The sequence below is a fragment of the Podarcis cretensis genome, assembly GCF_951804945.1.
Source record: "Podarcis cretensis genome assembly, chromosome: 5".
In the NCBI taxonomy this organism is placed as follows: Eukaryota; Metazoa; Chordata; class Lepidosauria; order Squamata; family Lacertidae; genus Podarcis; species Podarcis cretensis.
Window position 1 is genome coordinate 30,478,761 of NC_137174.1, and position 13,473 is coordinate 30,492,233.

The following is a 13,473-nucleotide window of genomic DNA, read 5'->3' on the forward strand; positions in this document are numbered from 1 at the left end:
GAGCTTTAGCAAGACCTGATTGTTCTTGCACATATACTAGTGAAAATCAGGAGTGATTCTAGTTGTAGAGTGAGGATAAGCATATGCAGCGGTTGGAACAGTTCATTGAATATTTGGCAGGCAGAATATGCATAGATATGCATAAATATGTTTGTTTTCCTGCAGCCATTTTTGTGAGGTGGAATGGATATCTGTAGCATGGAACACATGGCTTTGGATTTAAAATGGACACACATAGAGACAGCTGTGAGGCAAGACATACACACGCTCACACACGCAAGGTAGAATGATGTGGAGTAAACTTTGGAAAGGTGCTGAAATTAGAAATGCATCTCATGCATACTAATTACTTTTGTGAGGTCAGGTATGGTAAAACTGAAGAGGGAAATGACCTCCATGTGAAGTTCATGTTTGGAAGACTGAAGGAATGAGTTCTGAGAAAGATCTCCTATAGTTGGACTTGGCAGGGAGTGAAACTTCTGCCAAGATGTAGAGCTGGATTCCTTGTTGGATTGAAGTGTTCAAGTTATTCTGCATTCATCCCTTCAGAAATTTAAAAGATGCCATCTTCATATCCATTTTCACTGGGGAGGGGGGTGTTTTAAAAAAGCAGGCACACTTCTTTTACTATAATGACTAGTTTTCTCTAATACAGTTTGGCCTATCTAAGGGATGAAAAATGGTTTGCTGAGAATATCTGTTGTAATCATAATAGCCTTTGCAGTGATTAGCAAATTTGCTATGGAATTAGCTAGCAACAAAAAAGAATGGTCAAGAAATGAACTATATCTGGTAATAAGGAGAGCACAAAAACAACCAGTGAGGAATGGAGACTTTGGGTGAAGCAAAGAGAATAATATGATGCAAACAGAGAAGTGCAAATAAGAAGTCAAGAAGCAAATTTAGAGCAGAAGTACTCTGCCTAGAGACTACAGGTGTGGAGGGTAGCAAGTGCTATGCTTAGTTGCAATGATACACAGCAGAAGGTGACAGCATAATCAGCTTTTTCTCTTCCATGTTATATAACTAGAAAGTTTTTTTTAAAAAAGCTAGAGTACTCTGAAGCCTGAAGAATAAAACCAAAGCCTATGTTCAAAATATTAAAACAGAACATAGAAGAGCTCAAGAGGCTTGCCAAAAGGTTCCCAATGACAGATACCTTTTCCATTGCCCTTCATTCTTGTCTCTGAACTGTGACTTACTTTCATTACATCCTTTCATTGTTTTCCTTCCCCACCCCCTTTCCATTTTCTTCATTGGCTGTTCTGTATGACTTTTGATGCACTACTGACCTCCTTTGCCTTGTGACCTTTGGCCCTTGCCCTGTGACCTCCTGGCTCGGTCTTCTTCAGCTGTTGCCTCTTCTCAATTCAGTGCGGCTGGCTCCACCCCCAGTCATAAAGAGACGCACCTTCCAGGTATCCTTCTTCTTTTCCTGGTATTAAGCATTTTCTTTTCATTCAGAGACTGGCGATTAATCAGCTTCCTTTCTTCCTTAAAGAGGGTTTCATGAAAACTAGAAGAAGCAGGGATCTCTTTAGAGAGTCAGTTTTATCCACCATTTGACATGCCTGTACATCAGAAATGACCCCACAAGCTGGTTTTAGTTCACTTGTGTGCTTGCGCTCTCAGTTTAAGCAGCTAAGCATGAACAGAAATATTTTGGCTGCTTCTTCTGATGATCTGATTTCAGGGCCACACAAGATGCTGCAAGAAAGAGTGTTATTGAGGAAGAACAAGGTTTTCACAGGATATACTTGAAGAAAAGGATTGCTTCTTTTTCTTGGAGAGAGAGCAAATGACCCCCCTTGCAGTACTATAGAATATCTGAAGGAGAACTGAATCTAAGAGCCCTCCATGCATTATATTGAGGCTGTGTTTACCATGAGACTATGCACTGGTGTCATGCAGGTATCGCCTGCAGTAAACATGTAAACATGTATTTTAAGGCAAGTTTGCACAACCTGGGACCTATCAAGCAGAATGTAGTGTATGGTAACCCAGAGGCTCAGCAAACTGTCTAGACTTTAAAAACAAGGGGACTGTTAAGCACCTAGAACACCACAACACATTGTAGGGTGGCTGTTTTCAGCTTGCTAGATCAGACGTTCTCAAGGGCTGGCAAAGTGTGACAAACAGGCACCCATCTCTAAATACCTGAGGATTTGTGTCATGGACACCAGACTGGTCATGGCTCCTCTGGGAGTGTCTACACTTAATATGTTTACTGTGGAAAGTGTTGGTTTTGATAGGTCAGTGTAACTTTACTAAACACAGTTGCCACACAAAATAATATCCTGATTGCATCCACAGCAAACACCCTTTGACTTCCCAGACAGACAGACTGTAGCACTAACAGTAAGGGAACCTCTGCTGACAATCTCTTCAACTCCTCTAGAGATAGCTATGTCACTTTGAATGAAGGCACTGGAATGAATTAGCTTGTATATCTATGGAGATTTGTACATGGGCATTTAGCAAGTACTGGCTCAGCTGCCTACAACATCCTTCAGAGGATACAGCCGCAGTGCCCTTGGCTTTGTTTGAGGACAGTATTATGTGTGTTTGTGTAGATAAGTGCAGATGGTTCATCTCAGCAAGAGTTCTCTATAGTGAGATGCCAACCCACACAAAGCCTCTTGTTACTGTGGCATTATGGTATGCTTATGAATACTTTTAGCCTGGAATGGCCCTCTAGGATTCAGCTGGAATGTAACTGGATGGAGGGAGTAAGTCAGAGATCAAACGCCATACTTATCGGATGTCACATGCCTATTTTTAACCATTAATTGGAGCTATATAATTTTTTTAAAAGTTTTGCTAAGCACCAAGTGGTTTCATTGTGTGTGGATTTAATGTTCTGTTAGAGCTCACTGCAGGCTATCTCACACAACCACTTTGGCTGGGTGTAAAAAAACAAAACAGGGAAGTCAACGAAACAGACGGCTGGAATTCAGGACATAGTGAAGGTTGGGTAGAGAAAAAGCAGATGCAACCAGGGTTCTTACTTCATACATTCTATTTCGCATTCTGTTAGGAAGGAGCAATATTCAGTGGAGATAGTAATAATAATGCACCAAAATAGATTGTATTTTTTATTGTATTTATTTAAAGGATTTGTAGCGCACCCTTCATCGGTACTGATACCAGGGTGAGGTACAATGTAAAATAAATGATAAACAACATCAGTAAAACAAGCAAACAAAATTCTTAAAGCCTGAGAGAAAACATAAGCTTTTAAGGAGTCTTTTGAATACAGGAAAAGAAGTAGCAGAAGCAAGAACAGAAATGAGACGGAGATGGAACAGAAGTAGTAGTTTTAGGGGGCTGTTGTCTTGTGTCACTCAGACATCCCTGAAACCCCCAGTCTGTAAATCTGTAAGGAAGGGCAGAAGAAGGAGAAGCCTTAAGAACAATGGCAAGGGCTCGTTTGATGGGCTTTAGTACTGATGCTCACTTTCCCAGTCTAAGATCTGATTGGGAGTTGTAGTCCTTCTGACGGGAGCTTTATAGTCATTCAGGAATCCATGCAGAAAGCCCATCCACACGTTGCCCTTTGCCCAAGTTTTGGAAACCCCCTTCAGGTACTTACTAACAGCAACTTGCTTGGCTTGGCTCTTCTTCCTTTGCTCAGGCTCTGCTTGCTATAGATCACACTCCAGGGTCATTGTGCTGCACTGATGATAGCGTTGTTTTCAATACACCTCAGGGTGAACAGGGACAGGCAGGAATCCAAGGGCCTCCAGGGCCACCTGGGCCACCAGGCCTCCCAGGGACTCCAGGACAACCTGGACCAACTGGACCAGCTGTAAGTACCTCTTCAATTGCTTGTGTCTGTTTCCCATACTTCCCGAAGAACCAAAGATCTGGCTTTTACCTCCATGGTGTTTCTGCAATGGTGGTGCCCCAAAGCCTTTCTTCTCCCATGTTACATGAGGACTCCATTTCCTCTACCCCAGCCTGTGCGAACTTCCAGGGTGAAGAAGTCACACTCTGGCTGCAATTATGTCACTCTCAGCAGGACGCCCAACTTTTAAAAGCCTCAAATTCTATTTGATGTTCTGGTAACAGCACCATTCCTGCAGGGACAGTAAGCATTTTCAAAAGGTCAAAATCACTCTTGTTGAAATAAGGGTTTACCAAGCTGGCGTCTCTGAAAGACACATTTCTGTGTTGCCTTAGGGAAAAGCAGGAGAACCAGGGAAGCCTGGCAAGGATGGAAAGGTATCTGTTTCATCTTTTCCTTTTCTACGGTTGCTGCATTTGCTTGCATGAATGTGATTTATTTCTTGGTGCCTTCAAGGGACATAATGAATGCTGGCTCAACAGTGCCATACAACTGCATGCATTAAGGGAAGGGTAGGCAAGCATTGAAGGGAGTTGGTCATTCAGTGACCATTCTCTTGCCAGCTTCATCTGAATGTAGTCTGCTAAAAGTCCAGTTACTCGGTTTTCGGATTTTAAAACCCCACTGAACTCTAGGATTTATTTTTTTTTAAAAAAAAAGCCCTATGAACTTCAGCCTAATGATTTGAGTGCATGATGGAGGGTTAACTTGAAATAATTGGGAGTGAGGATTTTTCTCAACTCATCTTGCTTTAATCCTAGGATAAGCACTTATTAGCACAAAACAGGCTTATTATCTGTGAAAAAGAGAGGGAGGGAAAGAGTCTTGAGCTGCAAACACACCATACATTTGAAGTACTTTTAAAGGATATCCTCCCTACCTTAAGAATCCTAGGAACTGTAGTTTGTTAAGGGTGTTGAGAATTGTAGCTCTATCAGGGGTGATTTACAGTGCTTTAATGGTGCGGCTTGTCTGCAGTCATGGGCCTGAAATGCATTTTTTTTTTTTTTTTTTTTGCCATCCCAATAAATTCTGTCTCTTCAAATTTGGGACCATAGCCTAGTAGTTTGGGTGTATGGAAAGATGTTTGTGAAGTATCAGCTGACATTTATTAAAATGAATAGTTCAGGGTCTATAAAGGAGAAATAATGCAAGATGGTGCATGCTTGATATGGGGCTTAGAATTCATTTACTTACTACAGAGGATAATTTCTGCATACATGATTTAAGTAATAAAAGATAAAATATATGGTGGTATGGTATAAGGAGAAGTAAATGTAGTACAGACCTTAACATATTGCCCAGTGCTGTGGGGATTTTCAGGTTTTTACTGCTTCATGATGTCATATGCTTTTATCTGCAGGGCTTGCCAGGACCTCCTGGACCAAAGGTGAGTAAAGCAACTCAGAAGAAATACCAGATATAAAAACTGCCCTCTAAAATTTCAAATACTTTGTGAGCAAAATGTGAAATGCAGTGAAGTCCAGAATGTGGTTATAAACTGTGTTCTCGGGATGCTGCAAAATGGTTTAATTACAAGAGAGTTAGTCTATCATGCTTTGAGAATGAACAAGGGAAAACCCTACACACACAAAAGTATTAGGGATCTTCTAATTAATTTGTTTATTTAAGGATCCATGACCCTGACTTGTCATGTTTAATGCATTTTAGAAGCACAGGCTCAAATCTATATATAGCAAAGGAACAAGTTCTAAATAAACTTACTGTGTATGTGCCTTTGGAAGGTATAGGAAAATAAGGACAACCTGTTTGCGTTAATGTGTTTATTAGCATGAAAATTAGTAATGCGTGAAGAGCTCATGTTCCTCCTACTCATATTCTTACCTCCACATAAAACCAGTTTTGAATCAGGCCCTACCTGATTTAGAACCACAAACTAAGAGCCAGTTAGAAGAGGTTGGGAAGTATGCCAGGAACTAGCTAGGAAGTAAAATCATTCTTCCACACCTTTTGAACAGAGAGAAACTTAGCTTTATAAACCTGCATACCTGTAATGAGCTCCACAGCACAATTAAGATTGGGTTGGCAGGCTCTGGAGGAGGAAGCGGAGGAAGAAGAAGAAACCGAGGAACAGGGATCTCCCCTTTCCACCCTGATTTCAGTTACTTTGGAAGAGAGAGCAGGGGTGCAGGTTCTCCCCTCTGACCTTTTTTAGGGAGGGCTTTGGTCAACTGAGAGGGAAGCTGAACAGGGAGGCATCAGTGACTGAACAGGAGGGTGCAACCTTGTCATTTAGAACCAGGCAGGGAGCAGACCAGCTTGCACCGATGGAGTGTGTACTTGCAAAATTGTCATTCTCACAAGGTGAGAGAGTCTCGTGAGTGAGCATCCCAAGCCTTGCTTTACAAAGCTTGGCAAGAGGGGCAGGGAAACTTGTTGGGACATATTCATCGCTTCTGTCCAATTCTGAACTTCTTGCCTGCACCTGAACTCCTTAATCCTGACTCCTGAGCACTGGGTCTGCTGCCAAATCTGCACTGTTACTTGCCTGAATAAAGATCTCTTTCTTAACTTCAAGGAAGAGCTTCTGTCTGAATGTGTTGGGCGGGAGCCAGGACAATATTTTTGATACTATAGAATTCTCCTTGCTACTGCATGCCACTGCTTTTTCTACTCCTCCAAAGAGGGGCAGGTAATACCCAACATTTGGTCACACAGAGATCCCTAAAGGCTAGAATGGTCCAATATTAGAGTTAAGTGAGCTGAAAAATTTGCAAGGGACATGAATACCCCACAGCTCTTCTTGGGGACTCCTGTATCTGTCTATGTCCCCCTCAGATTCTTACGTTCATGTTCATAAAGGGAAAGGGGTTTCAGTCTGAATGCAACCTAACTCAATCCTTGTTTGTGTTTTTATTTCAATTGGCATTTACAGGGGGACCCTGGAATTCAGGGGTACCATGGAAGAAAGGTATGGTTGTTGTTTTTTAGAAGCATAAGACTAGAAAATGAAATAAGCACAGCAGAGTTTGAAATACATTAATGTAGATCTGAGCCATCTGGGAAAGTGCTGGCAAAGATACACCATCCTTGCCTTACTCATGCACACAGACACAAGCATATCCTGGTTATCACACTTTGCTCATTTCCTACCTTGAGCAACTTCGGCTGGGAGTGATGGGGCTTGAAGTAAGTGTGACTTCTTCCCCTGCAGCCATCACAACCTCTGTCATGCCCCATGGGTAGAATCTGTTAACAAGAGGGTGGGACTAGAGAAGTTTCCAATTTTTCAGGCTCTCTTGGTTGCTTATGACAGTTTCTGCCAGGAACAACTGTAAGCCCCTGAAGATTTGACACCTATCTGGAATAAAAATGAGTTTGAATCCACATTCACATGCAAAATGTACAAACTCTGGGTATCCTTCAGTGGTTCCACCCTTGGCTGAATCTGATTAGACCCGATCCAAACTGTCAGAGGGGCACATGAAAACCTCCTTGCATGTAGAAAGCTAATGTCAGGAACATACATAGAGAGAGATTTTGATAATGTGAGCACTTTCGAAGAAGCAATTCCCCATGTATCTTCTGGGATGGTACAGTCCACTGAAACGTTTGGGTCAGCTCCTACCTACTTGCCTTATATGGCTGGTCTTACTTACCACTTTGTTGAAGTTTGTGACGCTTCTGCTATTTTTACAATAGTCCTTTTATTATGATTTCCTTGATTTATCGTGCTGCGAGTTATATTGAATCTTATAAGTCTAGTAGGTTCATTTTGGTGCTAGGGTTGAGCCCCAGCCGTTTCCAAGAGATGGCTTCTAAATCTTGTGACTTGGGTCATGGAACTCAGGTGTTAGGTGAAACATGAGGAAAGTGTTGACTTGGTTTGGTTGGCATCTGTCTCGGGAGACAATGGTGCAGTGTGCCTTTGGGGGTGAAATCAAACTATTGGAAGGTTATAGTGCCTGCTGTGGCTGTAGATACTGATACAGGAGAGGTATGTTTTGTTGTTGCTTTTTTGAATACCTTCTTGTATTAATCCAGGCAGGACAGCAAGGATGTCATCCTGAGATTACTGTTCACCACTTCTTTAATAATATTTCTTCTTAGCCAGAAAACTTGACTTTTTATGACCCTTATCTGTTCCTATTCCTTCCTGTCTTTCCTTGTATCTTTTCCCCAGGGTGAGGTGGGTGAGGCTGGCTTACCTGGCTTACCTGGCACCCCTGGCCTTCCTGGTCCTTCTGGCCCAAAGGTAACTTTTGCATTGCACCAGCAACTTCCCATTCAACCGATTGCTACTTCACTGTGTTACAACAATGATGTTCATATGAACATCCCATACATTGACAAGAGGAGTGGTGTTGCACCCAGAGGACATTCTGCACACATGTATGGCTTAAGGCAAATATTTTTTCCCAGTCTTGACATGAAGATTTAGTGACCCATTGTGATGGGTAGTAGGTACACTCTCTCCCCCGCCCCCCGCCTCACTTTTGCTAGGGCAGGTGAAAACACCACTCTTTGCCCTGGAATTTCTAATTCCTGCTGCAGAGGCTTTCTCCCATTAATTAGTGGTGAGAGGAATGTATTTTGCAGTGCTTTCTCCTATTCTGATCTCATATGTTCTAGAATTGAATCCTGGTATTGAAAACAGATGCTATGGCTGGGTTCTAGCCCAAACGATGTTCTGTGCTCTTGTTTCTGGTCAAAGAAAGTTGCTTGGTTTTATAGTGCTTGAAAAACCTGTGGAGCCAGAGACAATAGAAGAAGGAAAAAATGTATGTGTACACTGTGCGCTCTGTCATACCATCTTACATTTTTTTTTGTCTATCTACAACCTACATGGTTTTCAAGTGTGCCACCCTTCATTTCTCATCCATTTCTCATCCCTAATTTCTTATTTCTGCCTGTCCTCCCCCCTCTTTTTCTACCCCCCCATTTTCTTCTCTATGTTTTCCCTTGCACAGGGTGAAAAGGGGGAGCCTAGCATGAAGGTAGGCATGGTGTCAATCTGGTATGGGAATTGTTACTCAGAACAATGTATTGTTATAAAAATCTTGACCCAAGACAGACCTGTGGCCTATTTAATAGCATATCCATCTGTGTTGTGATTAACCACTAGCAGACTTCCATGTCCTGGCTCCACTAGGCACACACAGAGAGACACGGTGAAATCTATCTTTATGAGTTTGGTGGAATTTGACTCTTTGCAAAGGCATTTCTTTGACTACTCAAACTGGCTGATGATTTCTTGCCCTTCTGTATCTTGTGAGACGGGTTGGGGTTTCTTCACAATGTCTGGTTAGCTGACACATCAAACCCACTCTAAAATCGGCAGATCCTGATGTTGAGGTTTGGCATGCTCCTTTCTTTTCTTCTGATGCTCGGCACCCTTTTAAGAGAGGCTAACATGATTTCATGCCCATATGTTATCTATTTGATTAAAATGTATATTGAGCCTATAAATTTTGAATATATCCCTGTGTTTTTTAAAAAAGGTATTACAACTTTGGCCAAGATCCACAAAAGACAAGGCAAACTATAACAGGCTGTATGATTTAAATGTCTTCGGGCTGGTTCTAGCTCAGTTGGTTAGTGTGATGCTGATAACACCAAGGTTGCAGGTTCAATCCCCGTATGGGAGAGCTGCATTTTCCTGCATTGCAGGGGGTTGGACTAGATGATCCTCAGGGTCCCTTCCAACTCTACAATTAAACTCTACTTACAATTTACACACTACTCTACAATTACACACTACTCTACAATTACACACTACAATTACACACTACTAAAAATGTCTATTTGGATAGCTTGTCTTTTCAATGTACCCGCTACAACTTTCTGAGACAAATTTGATTTATTAATGTATTTATGTGCTGCCCCCTCACATACAATATCAAGACGGTGCAAAACAAGATATGCTAATACAATTGGCTTCCCAGCACATGTATTGAGGTAATTTAATGGTCATATCCTCCCTATTCTTTTTTAAGTACAGATGCTCCATTCTTCCCTTATTCCTTACTATTCATGAGCAAAAGAAATACATGCACTAAGGTACTAATAGGAAAGAAAACTTGACATCCGTCACCTACTGTGCAGAAAGGCGGCCCCTTATAAACTGCTGCCCTAGGCTGCTACGTAGACTGACTTCATAGTAGGTTGCAATGAGTCTGCTTTCAGAGACACCACAGTTATTCACATGTTGTGTCTGTCATTACCCAACAGCAAGTTGCATATTAAGAGGAAGGTGGGTAATCATTAGCAACTAATATCAGTGCTAACTAGCATATCCCAGTGATGTTCTCCACACCTACCTAGAGGCTGCCTCCTGATTTTCCGGGCAGCTGAAAAAAACATACACATTCTCCAAGGTGAAAAGGATTATACATCAAGAGTTTCACAACCTGTCTGTGAGCACAGCCAGATCATTAAACCCTGGAGATCTGGAGATCTTCTTAATCCAGGTTTTCCAATTGGATTGTGATGAGAAGGAAGCGTCAATTTCATGGTTAAGAAAAATCAAAGCTCCATGAAACTTGTAGTTTAAAGAGGAAACCAGCAGGAGACTGTCCTGGTGGGAAGAAATGAACAGCATTTTGTCTCTTCCTCCCCCCCCCCCCCCCCAACAGCCCACCCTCAAGCTTTGAATTGAGATCCTGGGCTGCCCTCTGCTGGTTTGTTAGAAGCAGAAACAAATTACAGTACGTTGTTTCATGTTAGCTTTAGTGACAATCAAAACTGTTTTCCCATTTTTGGCACTTGTGAACACATACGTTTGGTTTATATACTGTTCAGATCCCTTTATCTATCTATCTGTCTGTCTGTCTGTCTGTCTGTCTATCTGTCTATCCATTTATTTATTTATTTCCTGGTGTCGTGCGTATATGCGGTCGCATGTGAGTTGATCACACATAAGTAGGGTGTGTGTGCCTGTATATATTAGTGAAAATGACATTCAAATATGCATTCTGCATTTTTGAAATTGCTTACAAAAATGTGTATATTTGGAAAAATTGTAAACAGAAATGTGTTTATTAAGAGAAATTAGCACGTAAATGTACCGGTACTCAGATTTTCATGAGAAGGTTTTTTTAAAAAATAGAATACTGATGTAGAAATGTGGTGAATTGAAGTTAAGTTTGGGGAAATGAGGAACTGGGAGCAACTAAAATTGTCACAATCATCCATCCATAGTCCAGAGAAACACTCATGTCTATGTGTTACACACAACAAGGAAGTGTCATCCAAAACTCCAGCATCACTGAATTGTACTGCCTTTCTCCTCCCATAGTATTTAGGCTCACTTGCTCCATGTGGTCCATTGTACATCATCCCATTTCTGCAGTCATTATGTGGTAGGAAAACACATGATATGATGATGCCAGGGTAAATGATCGCTTGCATTGCTGGGGAGAACTTGACACACTACCCATACAGCAAAAGAGTTGATCTGTGTTTTGGTCGCCGTTCAGAGAAGTTGTTTTCAGATGTAATAAATTCAACACAGTGAATTTTCTGGGAAGGTAGTTAACATCAGCCAGTTGAAGTGACATTGAGAAGGTCATAAGTCAATCCCTACACCTATGGCATATTAGCATAATATCTCTGCAACACTACCTGACACCACAAGCCATGAGCTGCACTGATTATTTATTTGCTGGCACAACCAGTCTCTAGTTTGATTCTGGCATTAAGTTTTGACATTTTCCCCATGCAAAAGATGGAGAAAACCATGTTCTCATCATGATAACTTTAACACTTCAAATGTTTAATAATAAATTCAGAATTTACTAATTCTATTGTAAGAAATTATCACAGCAATGGTTGACTTCTACTCTGAAGCGTCAGAGCTTCTTGAGATCTTATGGAATACAGTTTTCTCCAGTTTCAGTGGTTACCAACAAAGGTCATATGGGCACCTATGTTTTCCCCTCACTCTTCCACCTTCATTATCTTTATCTTGTTTTTTTCCTATTCCAGGGGGAGAGGGGCATGCCAGGGCTACCAGGAAAACAAGGAGTTCAGGTATTCTGCAAGGAATGGAGTCTGACTTATCCAACCACCCTTACCCATACCTCTCAACTGACCCTGAGTCTCAGAGATTACACCAATTACCTTTAACATTTTCTACATGTATTCTGTACATGTATTTCCTACTCTTAAAATAAAAAAGCTCAAAGTCTGATTTAGCAAAAGGAAGAAGAACCAGGAAGAAATGTTTTGCTGAACAAATGGCATGCCTGTTCCTCAACAGTTTTCCCATTGTGGAAAGAAGTGAAGTGCCTTAAGATACCCACTGCAATGAGTGTGCAGTCCACTAAACCAATCTGTGCTTCATTTGCGCCACGGAAACAGAGAGCATAAATTTGACTGATTTGCCATTGGATCAAGGTTCAAATGTTTATTACTTTCAGAGGAGTGGAAAAGAATTCCACTTGAGTATGTGCTTAGTTTTAAATTTATAGCTGCGATTCAGATTAAACTCCAGTGCACATATTTTAGGTCAGAATAACCCTTATTTAAAGGATTCCGGAATTGCATTCATTTACATGTTAAAGGACTGACATGCCATCTCTTCAATCAAATCCACCCTCTCAATATATATTTATCCCCTTCATGTCTCTAGCCCATAGTTACTAAACATTACTCACACCTGATGCATTTCTGAATGTTTCTTTCACCTGTTATTACATAGAATCCCTGATTTCCATCTTCTGTCCTTGTGTTTTTTAGCTATGCCCCTGATTTCTGTTTCAGAAAGTTGAGAGGTATGATCCTTCTCCCTCTTCTTCCATCCCCATCTGCTTCACACCTTTCAATGTTTGAACCTGTTTGCCCTTCTTGGTTGATGATTTAAATCTGCTTCTCCAAGCAAGTCTCTTTGTTGTTCATCTATTTCACTAAACTCTCCAAACCCCCATTATTCTATGTCTAACAATAAATATTTCCATCCGTTCCCACTTCTTTCCCTAGGACCACTTGCTCTTGTAATCAAATTCTCTCATTGAAGAGCCTAACAGATACTAATATGTAAAATGTGCCCACCTCCTTTATTTAGCCAATAAGCACTCATCTCAAGGTTCCATGTGCACTGCAATTTTTGTCTAGGAAATTCTTACCACTTGATATCCTTCCCAAAGGCTTCCAGTATCTTTCTTTCCCTGCCCAGGTGTTACATGTTACATATTGGCTGCTTTGATGAGCTTGCTCCCCATTAGCATCATTTCCAGTCATTAATAGGGAGCAGTGAAATACAGTGGCCATTATTTTTGCCATAAAAATGCTACTGAACGTGACCTCATCATGGTACTGGTCCTTCTTCCTGCTGAAACACTTGTAAGTGTATTTCAAATGGATCGAGCCATTACATTCTGCATATCCATGGCCATCTTGAGGCCGTTGGGAAGGATATGTGGAGACACAAGGTAACAGCCTTTATAGGTGTACTTCCCAACTTTGGCTGGGTTCACATGTAATGCTAAACCACAGTTTATGTTACCAACTGAGTTGCAGTGAGCATTTGGCTTGTTCCCTCCTTCTCTGGCAAAACCATGAAGAGGAGTTAATAATTTTTTGTTTCCTTACTTGACTAACTGCAGCTGGTTGTGATGTTCAAACCTGGGCAGACTTCAGATACTCTTAAATATGGTTTGCTAAAA

General features: G+C 41.3%; 1 protein-coding gene across 47 annotated transcripts in view; it reads left to right on the top strand.

Annotated features, from left to right (window-relative positions):
- COL13A1 (collagen type XIII alpha 1 chain) overlaps nt 1-13,473 on the top strand; it is a gene marked incomplete at its 5' end in the record, with an annotated part of 93,137 nt that overhangs the window by 34,299 nt on the left and 45,365 nt on the right. For 23 of the 47 annotated variants that reach the window (XM_079976342.1, XM_079976297.1, XM_079976318.1 and 20 more), the window contains 8 exons: nt 1,353-1,418; nt 3,710-3,808; nt 4,183-4,224; nt 5,211-5,237; nt 6,744-6,779; nt 7,992-8,063; nt 8,779-8,805; nt 11,795-11,839. In XM_079976342.1, the coding sequence (XP_079832468.1) occupies nt 1,353-1,418; nt 3,710-3,808; nt 4,183-4,224; nt 5,211-5,237; nt 6,744-6,779; nt 7,992-8,063; nt 8,779-8,805; nt 11,795-11,839 (414 nt within the window). The remainder of the gene's footprint in view (nt 1-1,352; nt 1,419-3,709; nt 3,809-4,182; nt 4,225-5,210; nt 5,238-6,743; nt 6,780-7,991; nt 8,064-8,778; nt 8,806-11,794; nt 11,840-13,473) is intronic. The other 24 variants (XM_079976311.1, XM_079976303.1, XM_079976320.1 and 21 more) reach the window with 12 other exon arrangements.